Here is a 23,521-nt window from a genome sequence, read left to right as displayed (position 1 = left end):
TGAAAATGTGTGTTTAGAAGTAACTATTAGGTGTTATCTAACAAGTTTGTTTCTAGCTTTTTAGGAAGATCCAAGATTTTTCAGTCACCAAATATAAAGTCTAAGTGATGTCCAAAAGAAAATGTCAGAGTGATTTAATTAGGAAACGCACTGTACTCTTTTCAAGTGTTCAACTAGAAGAAGAATTCCTAGCAGATGTGCTGAAGAAAGTGAAAGAAGTTGTCAATTCTGCGTAGAGGAAGATAAAGAATGGATGCGAGAATTAGAGATCGGTTTGAGATTAAAGAGATTTCAATCGGTTCACAGTCAATTGAGTGTGTGTGTGTGTGTGTTAGGAGTGTGTTTGTGTTTGTGTGGCTCGACTTAGATTAAGACACGTTCACTAAATTATTAAAGCTGACACTTATTTATTTACTTAGTCAATCGATTGCATAACAAATACGAGACCAACAAATCCTGTTGGGTGGCTGCAGACTCCCCTTTAACTTTTAATTAGTTTTTTTTTTTTTTTTTTCAACTGTCGACTAGCTTAAATCTTAGGCTTAGACCATTTAATTTAAATTCACATTATTCAAATAAAATCTGATTACACTTAGCTATAGCATTTAAGACACATAAGGCCCCACTTGGCATTGGGCTGCTTCCTTGGTTTGTTTTAACGTTTGCTCTAACCGCCACTTTAAACGCTCTCATTAACTTTAACCTTTGTTACTTTTCGTGTGTGTTTCTGTTTAGTGTTCGTGTTCGTGTGTGGTTTTTAACTAACAAATTGATCTGATCATCGAATGGAACATTTACAAATGTGTCGTGTGTCTTTGGCACTGCTGCGCATTTGCTAACTTGCCCCCGGAAAAGTGTTACCCAAAACCTAAGCGACGCGGGGTGGCGACTGAAATCTCTTTAATAGAACCGATCCGTGCTCAGGATATCCTCTTCGTCTTCCTCCACGATGATCTTGTTCCGAATGGCGTGCGTGACAGCTTCGACCTTGCTCATGGTGGGACTGAGGAACTCCTCGCGCAGCGATCTTGGTGGGTGGGCGAAGGACGTGTCCTGCACGGAGTATCGATACTGAGAGTGGGCATGTGACGACTGCGAACGCGACTGACTTGTGTGCTGGGGCGGCTGTGAGGATGTGTACGAATGGGTGTATTGAGTTCGGGCCTGGGGATATAACTGCGGCTGGTGCAGCAGTGGATAAAGCTCTCGGCGAGATTGGGGTCCTGAATCCAGAGTGCTCTGGGAGGAGGAGGATAACCAATGGGTGCCCAATGAAGACTGACGTGGCAGATAGGACATGGGTGCTCTATTACTGGGCAGGGAGGATTGACGGGGCAGGCCCAACGGTCTGGACCTGATCCTGGACTGTGATTGTGACTGAGATTGAGATTGAGACTGAGACGGAGGCTGGTGTATCATGTCAAGATCAAAACTATTGTCGCGTGCTTCCATCAAACCTGGCACTCTCGCATCGATCTGATCCCACCCCTATATCCACGATTCCTACATGGCATTAAGCATTCTCCTACTACTCCCACCACCTCTGTGCGGACTGTATTCATCGCGATCGACAACGGTGGCTCCCCGCGGCAGGTCACGGGGGTCGTCGATCCGGGTCGAGGGTCCATAGCGGGAGCTGCTCATCCTCATCTGGGCCTCTTCGCGCTCAAAGTCCGGATCGTCCAGTAGGCGTCCGCCCCTGGACAGATGGCCGTGGTGGGAGGCGCCGCTGGGACCGCTCCTCATCGCCGGATATTCAAAGTTGCGCTCGTCCAGCAGCTCGTCGCTGTTCAGGTCGTAGTGCATGAGGTCACGCTCGCGCCGATCGTACCGCTCCCTTTCGCGGTCCCGCTCATAGCCACCACCGCCACCTCCGCCGCCGGCTCCCACGCCACCACCACGCTCCTGATGGCGACTCGAGGTCGGTTGTCGGCGGCTGTGCTGGTAAGAGGTTCCTCCTGCAAGACGATGAACGCAGCAATTTGTTAGTGAAGATATAGTCATTATTGTGGTATTAAGGGTAACGAAAAACGGAAAACAGAACCAGAACTAAAGCATTCAAAAAGGGGGTCAATAGGCGATAGTTGGGCGGAGGCAACAGGCCAAAGGTCTCGATGACCGGATGTTGATCAACAATGGTTACGTGTTTTGTGCGGTCTCTAGCTAAGGGGGAATACCTTTCTCTGAATTATTTTACAAGGAAAGCTCTTTGAATGTGATCTTAACTTCCTTGGGAGTATATAGGTTCGGTGCTTAGATCTTTGATAAATTATTAACTTTATAGAGGAGTTAAAAACTGACTTCTACTTTGATTTAAAGTTTTTACTTATGTTTGATTTTGAATGTTTCTATTTGTTAAGTTCCTAATATAGTTTGAATGATATAATGAAAACTTCTAAAGTTTACTATAAAAAATGAAGTTTAGTTTGGATAATTACCTAACTATTTTGTGATTGTTTTAAAAACATGTCTTTCTAATAAAACCATTTCTGTTTTTACTCAGCTAGTATAAGACTTAACTAAAAGGTGTTAATGGAAGATGAAACATTTGGTTAGTTCTTTAACTCAGTAACAAAAATTTAATATTTTTTTGCTGAAAATAAGAAACATAAAAGTTAGCAAACGAACGAATCCTAGCGTCAGTTAGGCATAGTACTAGATCTGGGAAACGAGGATGATGTCGGGAGACAGTAATAAAGATAATCAAAGGTCCATATGGCAAAAATTATGTAACGCAAACACATCACGGGGGGTTCGGTACTCACTAAACCAGATCTAAACGATTGGATGATTTGGTTTTGCAACTTTTAAATGGTGGAAACATAAGGATCGACAACAACGGAATACACATAACGGTACATATATATATATATATATATTATATAACTGAGTTGAATCGGGTTGAGTTGGGAGCTGATCTTGGAAAACACCCGGAAGAATGTGAAAATCGAGTAGAAGAGCTTGGCGAAGATCGCGGCAGCTTAAAGGCGCACAACGCCCGGTGTAACTAAAAACAAGTACAGAGATCAGTCGGTAAAACGAACGTATTTCGGATGCATGAACATCGATTGGATCGATAGATGTCGGATGCTTGAGAAAGCGCGCTGGGGGGATTCTACGATTGGCGTGCATTTTCCATGTTAATCGGTTAGTAGAACTCAAACGGCAGAGAGATAATCTTAGTCAGCTAACGTTAGTGGGGAAAATCTATGGGATTTTCTAGGCATCTCATCTGGAGATCTTGGCAAAGACAAAGACTTGTACTTGATCGTCGGAGAGGAGATGTCGGTCGGTGGGTGCTTTAGCTTAAGCTTGTTCCATTTGATTTGGTTTTCGGTTTTTATTTTCGGATTCAATTCGATTGTCTTTGGCTTTGTACTGTTGATGTCGCAGTTGTGTTGGTCTTGTTGGTTGGTTGGTTGGTTTTTAACTCGTTTTGATCTATAGCATTGTTGTAAAGGGACCGGGTATATCACGTGCTGTGAATGCTGTAAAGTGTGGGCACAAAAGAACAATAGAAATAAACGAAAAAGTTGAGGATACCGGAGTTTCTGTATAAGATAAGTTAAAAAAAAGGTGTCTAGAAAGCGGGATTTGTAAATATATGCCATGATCTGTAGCTACATACAATCGATGGGTGGAGATGTGGGCCGAAGTATGTCATATGTACCGAAGCTACTTGGGACCTGCGTCTATGTACAGAATGTATGAGAGATATTTAAAATATTACTAAATCTTTAACTGGTTTATGCTATATCTTGGGACAAGGTAGTTCTAACTAAACTGCGGTTATGGGACCATTCGATAGTTTTAGATCAAAACTCGAATCTGAAGGCGAACGGTGATACTTAATGAGTTTACGTATATATTATCAGTAAAAAGGAAACGAAATGAAAGGAAACAGTATAAACGGAAATTTACCTTGGTCCCAATCGAACTCCCTATCCCAATCTCGTTCCCGCTCTCTCTCCCACTCGCGTGCCCTCTCTCGCTCCCACTCGAGGTCCCTTTCCCGATCCTTGGAGCTGCGATCTCTGTTGAACTCCCGATCCCAATAATCCCGCTCCCTCTCGCGCTCCCTTTCCCTTTCCCTGCTATCGCGATCACGCTCCCGACTGCCCTCCCGTTCTCCGCCGGACATGCCCATCCTGGGTTCCTGCTCATCGATAAACTCCTCGCCATCTACTGCTTACATCACGAGTGCCCACCAAAGAGAGGGAGAGAGAGTGGCAGAATGAGAATCGATTGGTTTAACGGTACAGTCATGGGAATTTGAATTTGAAAAAGACAAATTTTAGAATTGTATTTTGTATAATTGTGTTTTGAGTATGTTTGAGAAGCAAATGAAAATAGTTTACTGCTGATATCTGATTTCGATTTTCGGTATGTGCATACATCATTTTGCAATGTATACATATACTGATGTGTTTTTTGAATGGGTCGATTAATCGATTATTATTTTCGATTGCGTTGGGGGTGAGACAATGGGTGACTCTGATTTCGATATCGATATTGGGTTGATTGAAATTTCGCAGCTTCTTGGGCATGGACTGGGACTTGGTGGATTCGCGCTTATGAGAATGGTAATGCGACCGTAAATGAGCCCGGAATGGATGGGCAGGTGTTCCTTTACCTGGTGGCGTCGGACCCAGACGCGCGGGATCGGCGGATGGTGAAGCCTCTTGCGGCAATGGGCGGGCGATGGGCGGTACTGCTCGTATATCTGGGTGGGTTGCCTTCCAATAGGTCTGCAAGAGATTATATTTTTGGTGACTTTTTGTTTTCTTTCTTAAGTCATAACCTATAGGGCGTAACGTAATTTTTTTAGGAGATTACTTTTATTCTAAGTCTTTTAGTAATTACACAAAGTTAGAACGATTTGACTAACCTCCAAGTACTCGGCAATGTGCTCGCAGGCGTCTTCCAGCTGATTCTCGTCTAGGATTACATCAAACATATCCGGTGGACATTGGGCTAGCTTCTCGGCGGCAACCATTTGAACGGAGAGGTTTTTCGCCTGCGATTTGCCACGTGATTTGATCAAACGCTGTAAAACCTGTAATAATAAATATAAAAATTGATAATTAATTTAAAATTTAAGACCATAACTAACAAAAGACTCACCTTACTACTACTAATCTTTAAGTACACTATTGTTGGCGCTAATGAAGTTTTTGCTAGTTGTGACGGATGATTGATTGTATCACAATCGAGCACGACCAGCTGGAGCGAGCGGGCCAGCTCGAAGATGCGCTCGATTTCCTCCTGCACCTTGCCGAGGCAGTCGCTCCGGCTGGAGGATCGCTCCATGATGGCCCGCTTCGAGGGATTGTTCATGATGGAGCGTTTGGCCAAAGAGATATCGGCCATAACCCGCGTAATGATGATCCGACCCTCGAATCGGTGCTTAAGGAAGTCAAAGAGGGCCTTCTGCATCATGTCGGTCACCTCGTAGCCCTTGAGACTGGGCCCCACCAGAACTACGGGACGCATCGATGGCACCACGTCATAGGGACTGGCAGTTTCCTGCTTCTTGAAGAACGGCTTGCGCTTCTCCTTGTTGGCCGCCGCCACGGGGGTCTTGCCATGTCGTCCTGGTCCCATGGAATCTGATTCGTCACCTGATCGTTAGTATCATGGCAAATAGGACGAGATAATGGCAACGGATGAGCGAGCTTATGATTGGTACGAGCCAGTGCGATCGATCAGTACGAATTGCTAGGCCAATTTATTAATTATCGTAAATACGTAAGACGCTTCTTTGTGGATTAGTTATAGTTAGTTATAGTATATACAGTGTTTTCATACAGATTAGCGATCCGCGTGTGTTTTTTGTGCCAGGTAAATTGTGTTGGTCTACGGCGGTTTTGGAATTTCAGGTTGTTTTGAATTTAAATTTGTTTTTGTAACCGGTCTACGCACCATTTAATGCTTTTCAAAATGCCAACTCGAGGGTGAGGTTTCTTTCCTACAAGTATTTAACTTTGTTCTACTCGATTATGAAGTGTTCTATTTGCTTAGATTTTACACAACTCTATGGATAATTGGTTACTAAATACGGGTTTTGATTTGTGGGTTTTGTTACGAAACTTTTTTTGACAGATTACAGCGTTTGTAAAGGCCAAAAACCAGCGTGTTTGGGTTTTACAGACAGATGGGAAGTATTTTGGAATGAGTGTTTTCTGATATTGCAATTTTTAGAACATTTTACTTACGAAATTTGAAGAGAATTTATTAAGAAGTTGAAATATAATAATTGATTAATAATTCTGTTGTTTATAGTTTAAAAATCTGTAAACTATTCAATTTTATGGCTCGCATTTATTAGCTTAAAAATGAAAAAGCTTTTAACTACTATTTTCAATCTTTTCCTTTCCATTTCCATTTCCATTTCCCTTTCATACTTTCATATTAGCCTGAAACTCACTATAAACTCTAGCGATAGATTTTGCGATTGAAATGGATTTCTGAAGATCGGATGAGAGACGTGGACAAACCTGTTTTTTTCTTGCGCGGTGTTGTACTGTAGGGATCTTGGGTCGCGTTGTGGTTTGGTTGTTCATTTTGTTAGTGTTGTCAACCGTTTGTGTTTGGATAAAAGAGAGTTTGAGTGCATTTAATAGTGTTCACATTGGCTAAATTAGTTTACAAGCAGACCATGAACGAGGAGCTTTGATTTGGACAAAACTAGGACGGAGAAAATCGTGGCTAATTAAGCTGTACGAGTATAATAAGGAGTGTACTTTTGTGTGTTTACAGCGGTGAGATTATGGGGAAAGTCAAAGGGATCAAGCACTCTAGACCGATCTGGATTCGGCTTTTCATGCTGGGATCTCTGGGGCTCTAGCTCTAGGCCGATATATATAGACCGTTTGCATAACTAGTAGGATCGAATTTGCATCGGATTGCCAGGTGAACTCATTACGTAATTAAGCATAAACTTGCACTCGTTTTTTTTATGGATGTCGCATGATATAATTAGATCAAACACAAAAGTACAAAATTACGGGAATTTAGCTTGGCTGACTGTTTTTTTTTTTGTTTTTTTGTTTTAGATCTGATTTGGTTCGCTTGAAATGAAAATCATAAAACACGCCTCCAATTACAATAAAACATCGAAGAGCTCGAGCCGGGCTCGGCATCCGTCTGTTTGGACCTATGGATGCCCCATAGACACACGCCGGGCCTCACTGAGGAGGCCCCACTGTGGCGATTTACAAAAGTAAACACATTACATAGAAGACAGCGAAAAATATATATAGATTGAAATTAATTCGATTCACAGAATTCAACAGATACGAAATAAAACCTCGCCCAAAAGAAATCAGGAGAATGAAATGTGTGTCATACCAGGTGTGGGGGGTGTGCTACCTCGAGATGGCTCCGCACCTGCTTGTCCGCCCGCACCAAGATTCCCGCTCGACGAGCCCTTTGTGCCATACAGTCTTGAGGGTCTGGTTTGGTTCTGAAATTGTTTTTTTTTTTCGAGAATTGAATTAGGTTTTGTTTAAGGATTACATTCCAAAAAAGAGAAAGATCTATCTCATATCCAACCTGCATGCGAATGTTGTCTAGCTTAGCGGGGCTGGGTATGAAGCCCACATCACAGCCCTCCTTGACCAGCCGGCCGATCCACCAGTTATTGTCGTACTTCTCTTTGATGTGCAGGAACTCCCGGATCTCGAACGAAACTGCACCGCCCTGCACCGGCGAATCGTCGTCGATGGCGCCATCGTATGCTACGTTGGTTCGCACAGCGAACGCCACTGGTTTGCTCTGATTTCGAAAAGGGAAATCATTAGGCGATTTTCATTTCTATTAAAGAAAAACTCAACCAACTCACCCTCGCTTTATCCAACTGGCTTAAGGCCTGACGTTCCTTTTCTCGCCGAAGCGATTCCTTTTCCTCGTCTAGCGACAGATCGGATGACGGTTGTGAGTAGTTTGAGTCGGCAGAACCCTGGAAAAGTCAAGACAAAGGGGGCCACTTAGTAATTTTCTTTTCCCAAATAGGGCTGCTTTAAAGATAAGTGAGTTAGCCCGGCCATCTGAAATTCAAAACAAATTAAATTGGCCTGCTGCCAAAAGACCAGCCCAGCCCAAATGGCCCAACAATGCAGGCCACTATGTTGGATTTTGATTATTTCTTGTTGCCCCCACATGAAGCAACAGTTGGTGGCAAGTACACAGGCAGAATACTGCCAATGGAGGAGGCTAAATATTTTGATTTGAGCTAAAAGCTTTTTTAATGCAATATTCTAGGCAATTATGATTCATGTATACAAAGTTGGGTTGGCAAAATTCGTTCATTATTCGCTGGGTAATATCATTTTGGTGAAAAGTTGGCAAGTTTACAATTCAAAACTTGGCTAAAATATTATCAACATTGATTTAAGAGGTTTAATCATTATCTTTAAGATGTTCTCATAAGTATAATAATAGTAATAGTAATAAATTTAATACTTTTGTTAAAGAGGTTATGGACTTTTAGCTTTTTAGATTTATAACATGAACTAAGGTCCATCAATATGAATAGCACCTGTGTGAATAGTTTATTGTATCCACTCTGGTAGGAGGGGTATCCAAGGCCAAATCGAGACTCTCGATGTTGGCCACCCTGAACGGAGGGTACATCCGAGGAAGAGGCGCGCTGCACCATGGGCCTGTCAGCCCGGTAGTCTTCTTCGAACGAAGATATCTTGCCGATGTTTTCGACGACCCGGTGCGAGGACAACAGCAGCACCAGCACCACCAGATGCTGCAATGCTGATGATGGTGATGGTGATGATGATGATGCTGGCTGGCAAGTTGTTGAGCTGGCAATGGTTACGTATAGTTTTCGGTGTCTTTTAAGTTGGCAAAATGACTTTATCGGGGGGATTACTTTTGTACTTGATCTCACTTAACACTTGAACTAGTTAGATTGCAATCATCATTAGTTTCTATGTTGTAAAAGGACTATAAAAGCAGTCTGACTTGTACAAAATTCCTAAAGATTGTTCCACTTGCAACTTCTACTTTTGGCAGGACACAAATTTAAATTTAATTATTGCACTTTTTGTGATTAAGATTAGCACTGACATTGGCAATATTCTCCGTTTAACGGCTTAATCATCGGGTTAGGCGCTATTCAATTTTGACACTGACACAAAAACACCGATATCCAGTGTGCGAGTGGGATAGTATGATAAAGAGAAAGATAGACAGAACAGAGAGAGAGAGGATAGCGATTGTCAAACGGTTTGGAAGCCACAGGCGAAATAGCTTTAAATTGTTAACTGGAAGGGATTTCCGCAGCCTTTTCTCGCCTTAATTTCAGCACAATTTGCATACGGCTGGCGATTCGGAATTGATTCCGCATCGGTGGGGATTTGGCCCCAGGGAAGTTAAAAATAGGAATTTATGTCAGTGGCGTCGGGTCGCGGTTCTCTGCTCACAGCACTTTTTTTTTCTTCTAGTATATGCACACAAAATGTACTGGAAAACTCGGGCGGAGGGGGTCGAATAGGTCGCGAAAACTGATTTCCGTTGAGCGTGGCCTTTGTTTTTCTTTTTGTTTTCTTCGTTGCGAAAGCCAACACGAATCCTTCTGTTTTTGAAACCTTTTCACTGGCAGCTATATCCTTTGCTTGGTATTATCTTTCACAGGATTTCACTCGATTCACACATCCTTTGATTTCGATTCGACTGGGGTCCCTAGCCTTTCCGACATTCAAACGGTTCTACTCCGCACGCAAACTGAATCGTTTCTGTATGTGGAAGGCGAAAAGTCCGCTCCGCTCTGGGAAAATCGTGTAGAGTTTTCTCGTCCGCTTCCAGTGCGTAAATGCTCCACTCGATTCGAAATATATATATATATATACTGAACATTCCCGGACACACACACCAACACCAGTGGCAGCAGAAATGTAAACAAATTTCGTTTTCAAGTGCAAATTCCGCAGACTCGTTCCACTGTGCGACTGGAGTTGTTTGTGCTGCGAATTGGGAGACTTTTTCAACCTCCCACCCCCTTAAAAACCCTTCAGAAACCAAATCTCCATTGAAATGAGCGCGCTGTCATCGCTGGTCATCGGATGCCTGGAAAATCGATAGCACCCGCACTTTTACGTCGCTGAGGCGGTGGAAAAGGGTGGTGGCGGTGCGTCCACCTGTTGGCAACCACTCCCAAAAGGGTTACAGCTGTTGGTCGTAGTGCAGTCGTTCTTAAATTAGGTATAGCTATAGTAAGTACTTAACTGAAAGATTCACGGTGTTTAAGATATAACCTTTGTTAAGATTATCTAAAGCTCAAAAGACTCTTTAGCTTAAGCTATGCAATTTTGTGACTACTTTTAATGCGATTATTATTATTTGAAAAGCTGAAAGTTTACGAATATTGGTGGAAACTAATTTTAAATTTAATAGACCTTGCTTAACTTGTATTAAAGAGACATTCAAAATACGCAGTGGACTCAAAATTAAGTTTTAGGTTAAGCATAAAGAAAGAAGCCAAAAATAATAATATTGTATCAATACAAAACTGTCCTTGGCTACAAAATAAAAATAATATTAAATAATTACAAACTTAAACTGGAAAACATTATTTAATAAGATATTTTGTTTTTCGAATTTTTGTTTCATTTTTAATACATTTCCCCATCACACTGTGCCCATAACATAAACATTCCGTTTTCCATTTCCTCACTCAAAATGACAGGAGGCGAGAGAACGAGAAGGAGAGAGCGCCCGATTACTTCCAGACGAGCGAAGAGAGAGAATGACACGTTGTTGGGGCGGAGAGAGCGAGAGAGTGAAAGAGCGAAGGAGCATGCGCAGGTGTCAATTCTCCACTTTAACCCTGCGCAGCCGCTAACTTTTACTACTTTCCACGCTCTCTCCCTCTCCCCATTTAAACCGTTAACAGGGAAGGTCGCGGGTGACGGACCGAATTTGCGTTTACACATTTCCAAAAGGTGATACGTAAAACAAAGGGGATCCCCCTGAATTGCAGATGTATTGAAGAGGGAGGTGGGGAGGCCTGTTACTCGGGTCGATTCTTTGTTTACCTTTCGCCGATTGCCCAAAAGCCCCATCAAACTTTGCAATGGGCAAAGTGCCCAACAACTAGTAATGAACTTTGGTTGCCATCGATACCCCAGCGCCACCCACTCTACTTTACCCCCTCCCCCTTTGCATGCTAGTTTTTTCTGCGGGTGGGTCAACGCTCTGCTTCTGGATTCCAGTGCAATTACCTGCCCCGAACCCCTTTGACAAATATTTTCATGGTCAGCCCGATTGTTTTCCACTTTTCCGGCTCTGTCGATGACCGCGCGTCAGCAAATTACTCCTCACCTGCCATTTGGCACTGTCAGCATTTTCGGATGGCTTAAATGGCGATTGCAATAAGTGCATTAGAGGGAAAATTAGTTTGGTTTCCCTGAAGTTTGGATAAGACATTAACACAATGATAATCTGATATAAAAATAATCTTATTGGCCAATCGCTTATTAATGATTGGGGAAGGGTCGGTTCTTTAAACTAAAAACTGTGGGTTTGAAATGTTAAGTAATATATTAAATAATTTTTGACTTTGAGCATTATTAGCGAAGCAATAATTAGTAAGGGCACATAACCTTCACCTAATAAATGCAATTTTCAAAGATTTTCTGAATCAGCCTGCCTAAAAACAACATGAAAGCTAAAGCAAGGGGAACCCGAGAATCTGTAAAGTGGTTTCGAGTGCCGCAAAAGTATCAACATTGACTATGCGTATAGCCATGCCAAGCAGATTTCGACGATGAGTAAGAGGTCTGATAGCCTCTTTGGCCCCCAAAATGTATATGAGAGAACCAAGAGAATTTCAAGAAAAACACGAAAAAGTCACCGAAATACAGTCCGTATTATAAGTTTATATTCTTAAGAACATTATTAAAAAGCAAAAAACATAATCTTAACATAAATTTACTAACTGTGAAGTATAAATAAGCAGCTATTTAACATGCTATTACTGAGATTAAAACACTCTAACTTAAGGTATCTTTAAGAACAATATAAAAAATATCCCTGCTGTAAACACGTCGTATGTGTAATCTCGCATCCTATAAACTTTAGAACATCACTCATCCGCCCTATAGCCACTAATTTGTAATACGCACTGTAGGCACTCCGTATGTATGTATTTAAATGGTCGCAAACAGCCTGACAAGCTGGGCGAGCAGTCTGCTAGCGATCGAGTGGATAAAAATATACGGATTCCGCCCGGGCCCGGGGGCAGGGCCGCGACATTAAAATTAAGTTAAGGGGGGGAATCTATCAAGAAGATCCTTTAGTTTAGTTCAACTCACCCGACGGTTCTTGTTCCTAAAGGGCTTATAGGACTTGCCCTTGTGCTTGGCACCCAGATGCAGCTTCTTCATGGTGGCAACTTAGCTCCGAAATGGAATCACGGCAACGGAATAGGAATCGAAATCGAAATATGCTGAGATGGATGAGCGTCTCGCGTGAATTGTCGCCCCAAAGCCAATTATGCAATCATTTTTGGAATCGTTTTGTGCGGTCACAGCACAGCAAAATAAACAAACACTCTGCCGTTATGGCCACTAATCGTTAAATGGCCAAGAACTAAGCACACTTTCTCACACAAACACTTTTTCTTAACGAATGGGGTCACGATGGGGCAGAACTGGAACCCAACACATGGCAACGATTTGGATTTAAGGAATGGCAGCCTGCACTTCTGGATAATATGCACAAATATCGGGCTATATAGGCGATCGGAAGGCGTGATCCACTTGCTTGGCTAGGCAATGTGGAGCAGATCGGGACGGTAATCGCAGCGGAGACGAAACACAACCGACCGCTCTAGACCGCACAATTTCGACTGACAATATTTTTGGCACCCGCACCACATCCATTGACAAAAATGCCCACAGCGAGAGAGAATCCCTCGGCAATCGCGGAGAGTCATTTAGTAATGGGAAATTCAAGAGGTGAACCGCTCGGAAAATGGTTTTCAATAATCTATTTTATGACGACTGCAGTAATAATATACACTAAGACAGCGGAAGAGGCGACAATTCTATGTCAGGTGACGAATGGGGGGTTTCTATCGTAGAATTTTGATAAATAAAAATAATATTATTGTGTTTTTTTTAAACAGTTTAATTTTAATGATCCAGTTATAATGTACAGAGTGTCAATCCAATCCAATCCCGTCACTAGTACTGTTGACCCTGGATTCCCTGGCCCAAGCCGCGCAGTTCCTCCATGAGAGCGGCCATTCCAATCCGCTGGTGGAACTGCTGAAGCTGCTCACGGTTGGGCTGTCCCACATAGAACGGAATCTTCTCGGTGTAAGCTCCGGCGGATCCGTAGGCAGGAGCCTCTTGGGCACATGGAGCTGGGGTCAAGTTGGGCTGGCAGCTGAACAGGTAGTTTTTGGGGCAAGGAGGAGCCGGGTAGCCAGGAGCCGAAGGGGTAGGAGCTGAGTAGGAGCTAGCATACGGGCAGGTAGCACTGGCAAGGGCGATGAACGCAACGATGGTCAAAGCAACGATCTTCATGATTAATTCTTGGAACTACAACTGTATCTTCAGAATTTGACTGAGGTACTCTTATAGTAACATGCGTTAACTAAACTAAAACTCGGCATTTTTTGCGTAAGATGGAAAAACTGCAAGGCCAACACATAGCAAGCAAATTAAACTGGGTAAAAACTACAGCTGATTGGGGTTGTGCGGTCTTGCAAACCAACAATCACTGTCTCCATGCAGTCTGTCCCGCTTTTAAGGTTTAATAATAAAACCAATAAATAATTGCATCCAAAGTGTAGTGCGAAAAGGTATTTTGACAATCTGACCGTTTCAGCTGTTTATTGACCTAATATTTAGGTGGGGCTAAAATAAACTAAAATGACTAAAATATTATTAAAGCAGTTTAAAGTACGATTCTAGCTTCTTCGTGTTTAAAAATAAATATTTTTTTGCATTAGGATTCCAAAAAATGGTTCGAATTTAGAATATTATACCTTGTTAAGCTCGTAATTATATTCCCAATAGAACTTCATTTAAATGTAGAAACTTTATATTTTTACTATTTCTTGCAAAAATGTACCCCTGCTTTCCCTCAAAACGCCAGTATTAATAACTAAGCCAATAATAGTCCAAATTTGGAGTTTTATATCTCGTTGAGCTTATAATTTAATTTCCAATAAAACTGTATTCACAGTTTAAAATGTAAACCCAGATGTTCCCCCAAAAATCAGTATTTTTTCAATAGCAAAGCCAAAAATGGTCTCCATTGGCCATTTTTCATGGTACCATGGTACCTCTTTCCAAAAATGCGAAATTTGGTCCATCCTGATTTCCCATAACGAAGACAAAAATGATTTAATGTCCAATAAAACTGCATTTTTTGACATAAAATGACATTTTTTGCCATTTTTCACAAAAATGGACGTACCGCTAAAAATTCAAAAAATTGACAAAAAACATGTTTTTTAAAATAATCAAAAAACTTAAACGGTTAGTTAGTATTGGTCATTAGCTGCCCAAAAACTCAACATTTTAACTGTGAGACCAGTTTTTACGAACTTATGACAAATGACCTCTAGAAGTATGGGAATGTTCTTCAAAAGTCGTATATAAAATATATTTGCCCAAGCAACGAGAAAATGTTCAGAACTATTCATTGATATCGTAATTTAGTTATTTTGCCAAATAAAAGAAAATTCAAAATACGTGGAGAGCATCTTTATCGCCACCTATCGGAAATCCGCGCAACTGATCAGTCTTTGTTAGCGAATATAAGAACCATTTAATAACTTGGAGACTTTACGGTAGTCAGTAGATTATCGTAATTTGAAAAATAAAGTCTCCAACAATATCGTTTTCTTTTAGATTTGTCGTTGTTGTTGTTTTTGTTTATATTCTTCTTTTTTATTTATTCCCCTTTATCGAAATTGATTAATAAATGGAAATTTCAATGGTAAATTTATGTCAATTTTTAGCCGTAAACTTCCGTTTGACCTGCCTTCAGTTATTATGGAAATCCTAATTGAGCCAGAAAAATCGATCGTAAATTTCAGTTTAGAGTGCATAAATTGCAAGACCATTCTTTAAAATGTATCCTATGCAAATCTACAAATGTTGTTTCCTGGAAGAATATCAAAAAATCATTCTATATGAAACTGTTTGGAATGGAAGAATAATTGGTTTTATCAAGTTTATAACCTTAGACTTGAAAGATATTATTGCCTTCCTATCATGCTTTTTGATTATTTAATTTACCAACTTTGGTTCGATCAATAACTCAGAGGCTAATGCATACGTGAGTTACTCTAATTGTGGCGTTAGTTATACAATTTGTGGATGAAAACAAATCGTTTCTCATGCGACTGGAAAGCCCCTCTAAAGTTGATATTGTTTTGGATCTAAGTTTGGCCGCAGGTAGCTCCCTGCCCCCCTCTGAAGAAAGGTAGGAGTTAACTTTAATTTGAGAAGGATCGCGACCGCTGAACTGGGACGGCCAATTACGCACATGCACCAGATACTATACATGGACCGTCGGACCTAAATTTTAATCATAGGCTTTGAGTCGATCGCCTGCCGCTGGCCTTTAAAGTGGGGCACCTTCGTTTCGGAGTGGAGTGGAGTGGAGAGATCCACCGACAGCCACGAGAGCAGAGCCGTTTTGATTGCCCCCTTCTAACGGTAAACAAATACCTGTCCAGTTTGTGAGAGCCAACCAGACATGGCCCCAAGATATACATCTTAACTGGAACTCCAATTGAAGATGCAATCGAAGGGGAATCAGTATATGGCCTTGGGATATATCTTAGCTACAATTTTTAATTCGTTATTGGTTCAGCCAAATGATCAATGAATATTTAAGCCCATTTCCAAGGCTAAGGCTTTGGTTTATTCACTAAGCCTAAAATCTCGCTCCTTTGATATTTTATTGTCTTTTACTTTTTTGTCCTCTTTTAACCTTTTTTTAAAAATGGCCAGGGATCGGTGGCTTTAATCGCCAATGGCTCGAGCCACCTGCCTTCGCTTAGACAGCGACTAAGTCTGACCCAGCTGCTCCTGCTTTTGGTCCTGCGGCTGAGGAGGAGGATCCATAGCAGACGCACACATGGAGACAAGCACCAAGGGCAACAGAAATAACAAAAACCGACAAGCCAATAACATGTCTCGGTACTTAGCGGAAGGTCCGGCGCCAGATCCATCAGGATCCTTGGCCCACGGGCATTATGCCTTTCCTTGCACTGAGAAAATGTTCTTCTGGAATATGATTTGGAAAATAATTAATTAACCCTTTAAACTTTGTGATATTAAGAAGACAGAATAAGATATTTCATGTTGAAAAAGTATTTCTTCACTTTTTTCAGTGCCTTAAGCTTGGAATATCAGTCGTTCCGCTGCAGCCTAATAATTTTCAAGGCATCTAAGTTTTTTGTGCAAGAAAAGCAGAAGCCAATGTATTGCCACACTCTTCCTGTGGTAATTTAAGACCCTGTTTCCTTGCCACCACCACCACCAACAGCAGTCGTCAATTATGAGATGGAGATGGCAAGAGGGATCCTCCAATCCCAAAATGTTGAAGAAATGCCGAGCTTTGTTTTAAATTAAATTTAATTAGCAGCAGGAGCAGGAGCAGCTCAGGCGAAGGAACACCTTTCAGGCAGCGGAACACCAAGGTGTGTGCCTCTTTATAATTCATGCCTTTGGAACACGGGCACGTGTCTTGTTTTTGGCCACAAACAGGAGCAGCTGCAAAGGCTCCAACATTGGGCCTAACAAGGCCAAAAGTAGGGGATCAGGGAGGAGAGCTGATACTGCCACATATATAAATTGGCATGGGGGATGAGATCCGTGTGCAACCAGCGCTAACAATGCCGTTATAAGTGGCCCATTAACACGGTGTCAACCGCCATGCAACAGCAATTTCCGTCGCCATTGCCATTTATCGATTTTCAAATTCCATTCAACGCGGATTTCAATGGGCAAGAACGGATAAGGAAGGGGAAGGGGAAGCGTACTCCTAGGATATAGTCGTATTGAATACGATTAATGGGGCCAACTATGGTCGGCGGATGCACAGGGCACCGGATGCCCTGAGCAGGGACATTCTGGGTTGGGCTACTTGTGGGTCACAGATACAAGTCGAGACCATTTATTAAATAAAACTTTATTTATTGGCAGTCTGAATGCAATTCAGCTGGTCGAAATTGGGGCATACACAATGGATTTCTAATCGAAAAGAATACGGTAAGGATAATCCATAGAATGGTTTTATAATTAGGTTGTAAATAAGCCATTGTGGGGTTAACTTCTTTTTTTGGTACTTTTTATAGCTTTTTTTAAATTCTAAATTGGATTTTACTAACTTTCATTTTAAAGACTTCCAATTGGTAAAACCCTTTAAAAAATATTTACTTATTGCTTATGAGAGTAGGATTTAAGACTGAAATTCTGCAAAGTAGCAAGTTGTAATACATAATCATAGAGTAAGTATAAGCTTAAAAGTTTAAACTAATAGATCATACTAGACTAGACCCTTACCTTTTGGTTCCGCAATTCTCACGGCGTACAAAAGTGCTGCGGTTGGCTCCTGAATGGAGCTGAGCTATAACCACGATGCCTTCCTGCCTCTTCCTTTTTAATGCCGATCTTCTAGCTACTGAGATCAGTTCGAACGGCTCGTTTAGCTTAGTTTCATCTGGAAGGATAGAGTAGAGAGTGGAGAGATGGTTATTAAGTAACCAAATGGCACGCCGAACAGGAAATCGAAAATAAAAGCAAGAAGAGCCCCGAGATCACACGATCATTCACTACATATAAATATTTATGTGGCTATGTTGGCGTACATTCCTCGGCTCTTGCAATGAGAATTTCAAAGTCAAGGTTAACAGAAACATTTGCCCGTTTCGTTGTCTCTTCGTCGTCTCCTTTTTCGCGATCGTTTCTTTTCCTTTTTTCCCTCTTCTTTCTCTTTTGCCCACTGAACTTCGCATTGCAAGTGCAAGTGTGAGTAGCGTATATGTCTGTCTGTGTGTGGGTCTAACAGCTCAGCTACATACGCTGGACATGCGCACTGCGCAGTTCGAGTTTGCACTGCTGGAAGTGTTGTCCTCTGTCTGTTTGTCTGTTTGTCTGCTTGTCCCGCCGCCTATGGTTGTTGCTGTGTCTGAATCCAGTCTGCCAGACGACCAACACCAAAACAACAACAACTCCCGAACCTCCTGAGCTCGTCCGTCTGGAGACTTTGCAGCTTGCTGTTCACTTGATCGGACTCAAGTACAGAGCTGTCCCGGGAATTTGGCGAACTATATCGCATGTGATATAAGAAGAACCAGAGAGTCTCTTTAAAAAAGAATATTTTAAAAAGTTTTGGGAGAAATTTTCTATATTTATGTTTAACTCTTATCAAAAAGAATATTTTAAATTATTATTTTTAACTATTTTTTATGTTTAGGTCAGAAAGCGGAGAGTTTTTAACAGTGCATGATCAATTCTAAAATTATTGTTTAAAAAATCCCAGAAATTGTAGAGGCTAAGTTCTATACTAAACTATATACTATTTGACTTTCCGTTTTATATTGAAAGTAAAGAAAGATTGAAAGATTTATAAGGGAGTTATGTTAGTGTCATACACCTTTTTAAAAAAACATCTCGTACTGGTTTCTTTTAACCAAAGTTCTTATTGTTGTTGCTACAGTTACTATAGCCGAAATGGTTGTCAAGTGTTGGCCGGCGCAGTCGTGGAATGCAATGGCCAAAAACTTGGGAATAAAGTAAGGCAAGACAAGGCTAAAATAAAAGGAGGAGATGCAACTTGTTTGGCGTGGCAGACAAGTCCCAGACATGTTCACATGCCATTAGATGCTGGTGCGCATTTTCTTTTTTTGGTATCTCATGGATTTTAGCAATTGAACAGGGTTGTCACCTGCTGCCAGGTAATATCATTTCAGAGAGTTCAATGACCTGCCACGCCCCACCCACAAGAGCATTAATACTTTCTCATTACTCGAAATTCCGTGTAAAGTGGCATGACTCGCCGAAAAGTTCGCAATCTTCCAATGCGAACTGTCCGAATCGATCAGCCTTGATGAGGGTCCAAAAGCACGGGTTAAGTTGGGGAGTGGAGGTGCAGAGTTCAGAGTCCAGGAAACATATTTACGGTAATAAGCTTTACATAGCCTTAAATTTGTATTCAAAGTAAGTTTGACAGCTAATCAGGTTAATAATAAATAACGTCATCAATTTCAAGACAGCTTCTAAGTTTGATTAAAGACATCAATAACATAAGTACAGTAAAGCTCTGCAACATCAAAATACTCTCTTTAGCAATTAAACTTAATACCAACTTAGGGCCGCATTTCAAGAATATAATACGAACAAAATGTGAGGTGTAGCCTTCAAAGAGGCTGCCCTCGAATCCGCACTTACAGCTCCCCAAGTTGCTGCACTTTATGCCTTCCTTCTCTGCAATTAAGATTTTAGGGTCCGCAACCAAGAACCTCTCAAAAAAGAAGAACTAAGGAGAAGCTCTTATTCACAGGCCATTGTGGAGAATTCTGCGGTTTGGCTCTTTGGGGCTTGAGTCTGTGGGCTGGATTCGGCGAAATATTTCCGCTGCCGTCGACGGTCCTGCATGTTAAGTGCGCTTTATATTAATTTTATAATTCATAATTGCATCATGTTGCTCACATTTCTGAGCCAAAACGCAATGGAATTTAATTAAGTTAACCCTGCAGGTGCCGACGGTCCTTTTGTGTGCAGTTTTTGCCGTTTTGCTGTGTTTTTATTTTGAAGGCCCCAGGTACTCGGCCAGAATTCTGATTAGTCACAGCCATCAAAGGGTATAAAAAGTCTTTTTGGATGTACCTACAACCTTTCCGGAGTTTCAATGAGAAACATTTTAAAAGATTTCATTGAAAGTTCTTTTCTGAATTGATTTATAATAATTAATATATATTTATATAATAGCTGAGGAATGACCCACATTTATAAGCATTTGCTAGATAGATATAGTTAGACCTTGATCCTGCCACCCTGTGAGTTGATCTCCCAGCGCTTTCTGACGCGATTTTATGGCCAAAATGGAGGCTGCATGTTAGCATAACACTAACCAAGTGGTCATGGGATGGTTGAGGGGCAGGAGAGCGATTTGAATGCCCACAGGCATCGCGTCAGCCATCGCATGCTGAGTCAGATGGGAGTGCTCCTCGCGCACTTGGAGAAGATGGAGATGGAGATCGAGGTTGGAGGATGGATGGACGTGGATGCTTGCACTTATTAATGCTTAATAAATGGCATTTCATTTCTTATTATTCCCGGACTCGGGACGAAACGTGTTGGAGGATTTTATTGCACTGCCCTCGCCGACTGCAGTTGTTGTCGTGGTTAATGCGAGTCGATATATTGGCCATGACTAAGGATGCAGATGCACGAAGGGCCTGGTTGGGTCTGGGACTGTCTTGGCCTGGCCTGGCCGGGCCATTTCCAGACGGAGTCAGTCAGTCGCTGTGTGCTAAAGTAATTATTTCATTTGAGCCAACAATGAGGCTGCAACTCTGAGTGCCGGCCAAGTTCGCCGAGATGGATGATTGACGAGTGGAAATTAAAGAAGCTGGCGGCTGGAACTGTCCGGTCGCAGTTCCAGTACTAAAAACCCGCTGCCCCATGTCCGAACAGCATCTTTTAACGACCCGCGCGTTTCGAACGCGTCCGCTTTTAAAGTACTTGGAATGTAAATGAAGCGGGTGCAACTCCTCCACTCCACTCCACTTTGCTTCACCCATCATCCGATTCGTCGTCCAAGCTCCATTTGCCCCGTTTCGAGGTCATTGAGGTGGTCGTTGCACCCACGCATGATTTCCCAGACACCTGAATGCTCTCACCACGATTTCGTATGCAAATTATTCATTATCACTCTTTGCGACTTGCTAAAACTTGACTGTTTTCAATTGAGTTTACATCATTTATTAAACAGACACTATTAAAAACAATACTAGTCATTTTTAATTTATGCAGTTGGTTTCTAATGGGTAAATTTAACAAATATTGCAACCTATTACGTAATACATAACCCGAAATGTCTAAAAATATATATATATAATAATTAATATTTACATTTCTAGATAAAAAAAAATCACCATAACGTCTCCTAAGAAGAGCAGTCACCCTTATTTATTTCCTAACATTCTGTAACCTCTTTTCAAACTACCCGCCATATATTGATCGGTCTATCGACATGCGCACTTCCACGCTAGTATTTTTCGGTATTTCCGAACAAATCCCTTGAGAGCATAACTCTTGACAGACACGTTCACACTAAAACAGAAGACGCTAGTTTTGGCAAAAGCGCAAGTTTAAAAGATAAAATTAAGATAATAGTTCAATAACAGGCACTGTAGCGCCGGAGCTAACAAAACATAGTGTTTCACCACATCAATTATTGAATATCTGGAAAATGCAGCAGCAGCCGACAAATGCGGCTTCTGGCGGAGATGCACTGCTTCCACTTCGCGCCTGCAACACCGCCGGCTGCAAAGTGGCCACAGTGGTGGACAAGACCAAGAGGAAGTGCTCCCAATTTGTTTCCGCTCCGTACATAATGCCCAAGCCATTGGTCGTCAATGGGCACACATCGATTTTTCAAGTGGGTGGCGAGATGGCTAAGATGGGCGACATACCGGCCCTTTCGCAGTTGAGTGGAGGCGATGGCGGTCAAGCTATATATCGGATAAAGCCAGGAACTCATGCCCATGTTGTTAACTATGTGCTCATCGACGAAGGCTCCGATTCGTTGGAAAAGGCTAGGTCGGGTGACCAGGAGGCGATGCGTCTGCTTTTAGAATCGCAGCGCGAAAGTGCCGTGTCCAAGTTGCAAAAACTAATAGCCAACCACAGAGGAACCCCTCCCTCCCTCACTGCCCAACATTCATCAACTCAACCACGACCTGCGTCATCTGTTCCAACTCCTGGCAGTGGCCAAGTAACCACTCCACAGATCCATCCAGACTTCTCTATTGCCAGCGTAGAAGGAGCTGTTAAATTTGCTCGCCGTGCTCCACCTTCCGTTGGCAATCCCTTAGCTCCAGTTCCTGCTGGAGCTCCATCAGCTGTTAGTGGATTAGATCCGGACTCCGTAGATCGCCTTCAGGCGGAGCTTCTCGAGTTGCGGCGCACAGTGGCGCGGTTGGAGCAGAATAGTCGACGCTAGATGACGGACTTCCTATTTCCGGAAGTTAAGATACATTTAAACCAAAATCACAGCGACCTATTTATAAATAATCTTTGCATTTAAGACGTTGCTTATTCAATAAAATTATGTAGTTTATAATGTTTATTGGGTGTTTTTTGTAGATGTATTTAAATCCAATCTCTGTAACACCTGCTAAATCCGACATTTTTGTATATGAATATGAATATTTCCTAATCCAATAGTAGAATTCTTGTTTTTTTATACCTTCATACATTCATGATTGGGATCATAATACCTTTTCCCTGGCCAAATCATATCAGTAACGAATGAGATATTAATTTCTGCCTCGCAAACGGGGCAAACATCAAAGCAATGAGGTTCAAGGTGGAAGTGCCGAGCTGGACAGGCAAAAGGGAAGATATCAGCAGCAGTCAGGCGGTGTGCGGTCGATCCCAGTTTCTGATTCCTGGAAAGGTTTCACGATCCCCAAACCATCGAAAGGGGGTTTCAGAGAGAAGGGGCATAATATCCAAATGGCCAACTGCGCCGAGCCAATTCTGCAATGGCGGTTAATCTCTCAGTTCAAGCCTTAGTTTTTTTTTAGGCAAGTAGTACGCAAATCGAATGAACAACTTTGTGCTTTTACCCTTAAACATCGCCATTTTTCGAAGTCAGCATTTTTATGTTGGCTAAAAGTGAAGAGACCGAGTGGGATCTTAAAGGGGCCGTAAATGTGGCATTTTATGTGTCATCAACGGAGGCGGCTCCGGCGCTCTTGATACGAGCGCGAAAACCTTGCAATCGAACGTAAATTAATTTTTATTGGTTGCAAATGCGGAGACCTTTCCAGCTCAGCCATCAACTTATCCCAGTCCCTGCCACATGAAAGGTGTCCCCAATGGATGTCTGTCCAGGCATCCAAAAATACTCTTTGGAACAAAGTTCCAAGGTAATGATTAAATCGTTACATTCATTGATTTTGTTAATGATAAATTTTAAGGATTAAATTGATTAGCCGGTAGGATAAGAGAGACTTTTAAGTTAAGTTGATTGGGATTATATAAGTACTTAATTTGTTTTAAGAACTTTAATGTATGTTTAAGGAGAAACTTAAAGTCTTAATGCCTTTAAAAAACGGGAGGTTATTAATTCATTCTATTTAGCTTAAACGACCAAATTGATATTTCCAAAAGAGGCGAAATCCTTGAATTTGCTACCACCAGCCATATCAATGGAATGCGTTTTATTTTCAGGGCTAAGTAAACATATAAATTTATGTGTGTTTGTATAGGTGGGCAGCAGGTACAGGCGCAACTACTTAGCCGGC

General features: G+C 41.8%; 3 protein-coding genes across 14 annotated transcripts; 1 reads left to right on the top strand and 2 right to left on the bottom strand.

Annotated features, from left to right (window-relative positions):
• Window positions 1-304: 304 nt before the first annotated feature.
• Window positions 305-12,844, bottom strand: LOC108111938 (voltage-dependent L-type calcium channel subunit beta-2). Of its 12 annotated transcripts, XM_041819301.1 has the most exons (11): window positions 12,327-12,844; window positions 8,540-8,800; window positions 7,844-7,960; window positions 7,555-7,776; window positions 7,351-7,465; window positions 5,125-5,621; window positions 4,889-5,056; window positions 4,634-4,748; window positions 3,922-4,185; window positions 1,508-1,958; window positions 305-1,354 (listed from the first exon to the last, which is right to left on the bottom strand). In XM_041819301.1, exons 1-11 carry the CDS (start codon window positions 12,396-12,398, stop codon window positions 901-903), a joined length of 2,736 nt encoding a protein of 911 aa, XP_041675235.1. In that variant the 5' UTR covers window positions 12,399-12,844; the 3' UTR covers window positions 305-900. The 12 variants fall into 12 exon arrangements, 11 of the variants coding, with proteins under 11 accessions (XP_041675235.1, XP_017077166.2, XP_017077182.2 ...); XM_017221677.2 differs by lacking the exon at window positions 8,540-8,800 and having other exon boundaries at window positions 5,125-5,609; window positions 7,372-7,465; XM_017221624.2 differs by lacking the exons at window positions 305-1,354; window positions 8,540-8,800 and adding an exon at window positions 6,498-6,533 and having other exon boundaries at window positions 1,396-1,958; window positions 5,125-5,594.
• A 282-nt stretch (window positions 12,845-13,126) lies between these two features.
• Window positions 13,127-13,551, bottom strand: LOC108111997 (vitelline membrane protein Vm32E). Its single transcript, XM_017221733.2, has one exon. The coding sequence runs from the start codon at window positions 13,542-13,544 to the stop codon at window positions 13,200-13,202; it is 345 nt and encodes a 114-aa protein (XP_017077222.2). The 5' UTR covers window positions 13,545-13,551; the 3' UTR covers window positions 13,127-13,199.
• Window positions 13,552-21,314: 7,763 nt separating this feature from the next.
• Window positions 21,315-22,438, top strand: LOC108111989. The gene has a single exon (XM_017221720.1). The coding sequence runs from the start codon at window positions 21,460-21,462 to the stop codon at window positions 22,210-22,212; it is 753 nt and encodes a 250-aa protein (XP_017077209.1). The 5' UTR covers window positions 21,315-21,459; the 3' UTR covers window positions 22,213-22,438.
• Window positions 22,439-23,521: the final 1,083 nt, after the last annotated feature.

This window comes from Drosophila eugracilis, unplaced genomic scaffold (assembly GCF_018153835.1).
Source record: "Drosophila eugracilis isolate 14026-0451.02 unplaced genomic scaffold, ASM1815383v1 contig_534, whole genome shotgun sequence".
Lineage (NCBI taxonomy): Eukaryota > Metazoa > Arthropoda > Insecta > Diptera > Drosophilidae > Drosophila > Drosophila eugracilis.
The sequence above is the reverse complement of the archived record's forward strand: the minus strand, read 5'-3'. Positions and strand labels throughout refer to the sequence as shown.

What these genes read in the sequence shown, in the direction of transcription:
- LOC108111997 (XM_017221733.2), bottom strand. Translation starts at nt 13,544, where the DNA reads ATGAAGATCGTTGCTTTGACCATCGTTGCGTTCATCGCCCTTGCCAGT.
- LOC108111989 (XM_017221720.1), top strand. Translation starts at nt 21,460, where the DNA reads ATGCAGCAGCAGCCGACAAATGCGGCTTCTGGCGGAGATGCACTGCTT.
- LOC108111938 (XM_041819301.1), bottom strand. Translation starts at nt 12,398, where the DNA reads ATGAAGAAGCTGCATCTGGGTGCCAAGCACAAGGGCAAGTCCTATAAG. An exon ending in TAAAGATTAGTAGTAGTAAG is followed by an intron (nt 5,057 to 5,124) that starts GTGAGTCTTTTG and finishes TTATTATTACAG; the next exon opens with GTTTTACAGCGTTTGATCAA. An exon ending in ACATTGCCGAGTACTTGGAG is followed by an intron (nt 4,749 to 4,888) that starts GTTAGTCAAATC and finishes AATCTCTTGCAG; the next exon opens with ACCTATTGGAAGGCAACCCA.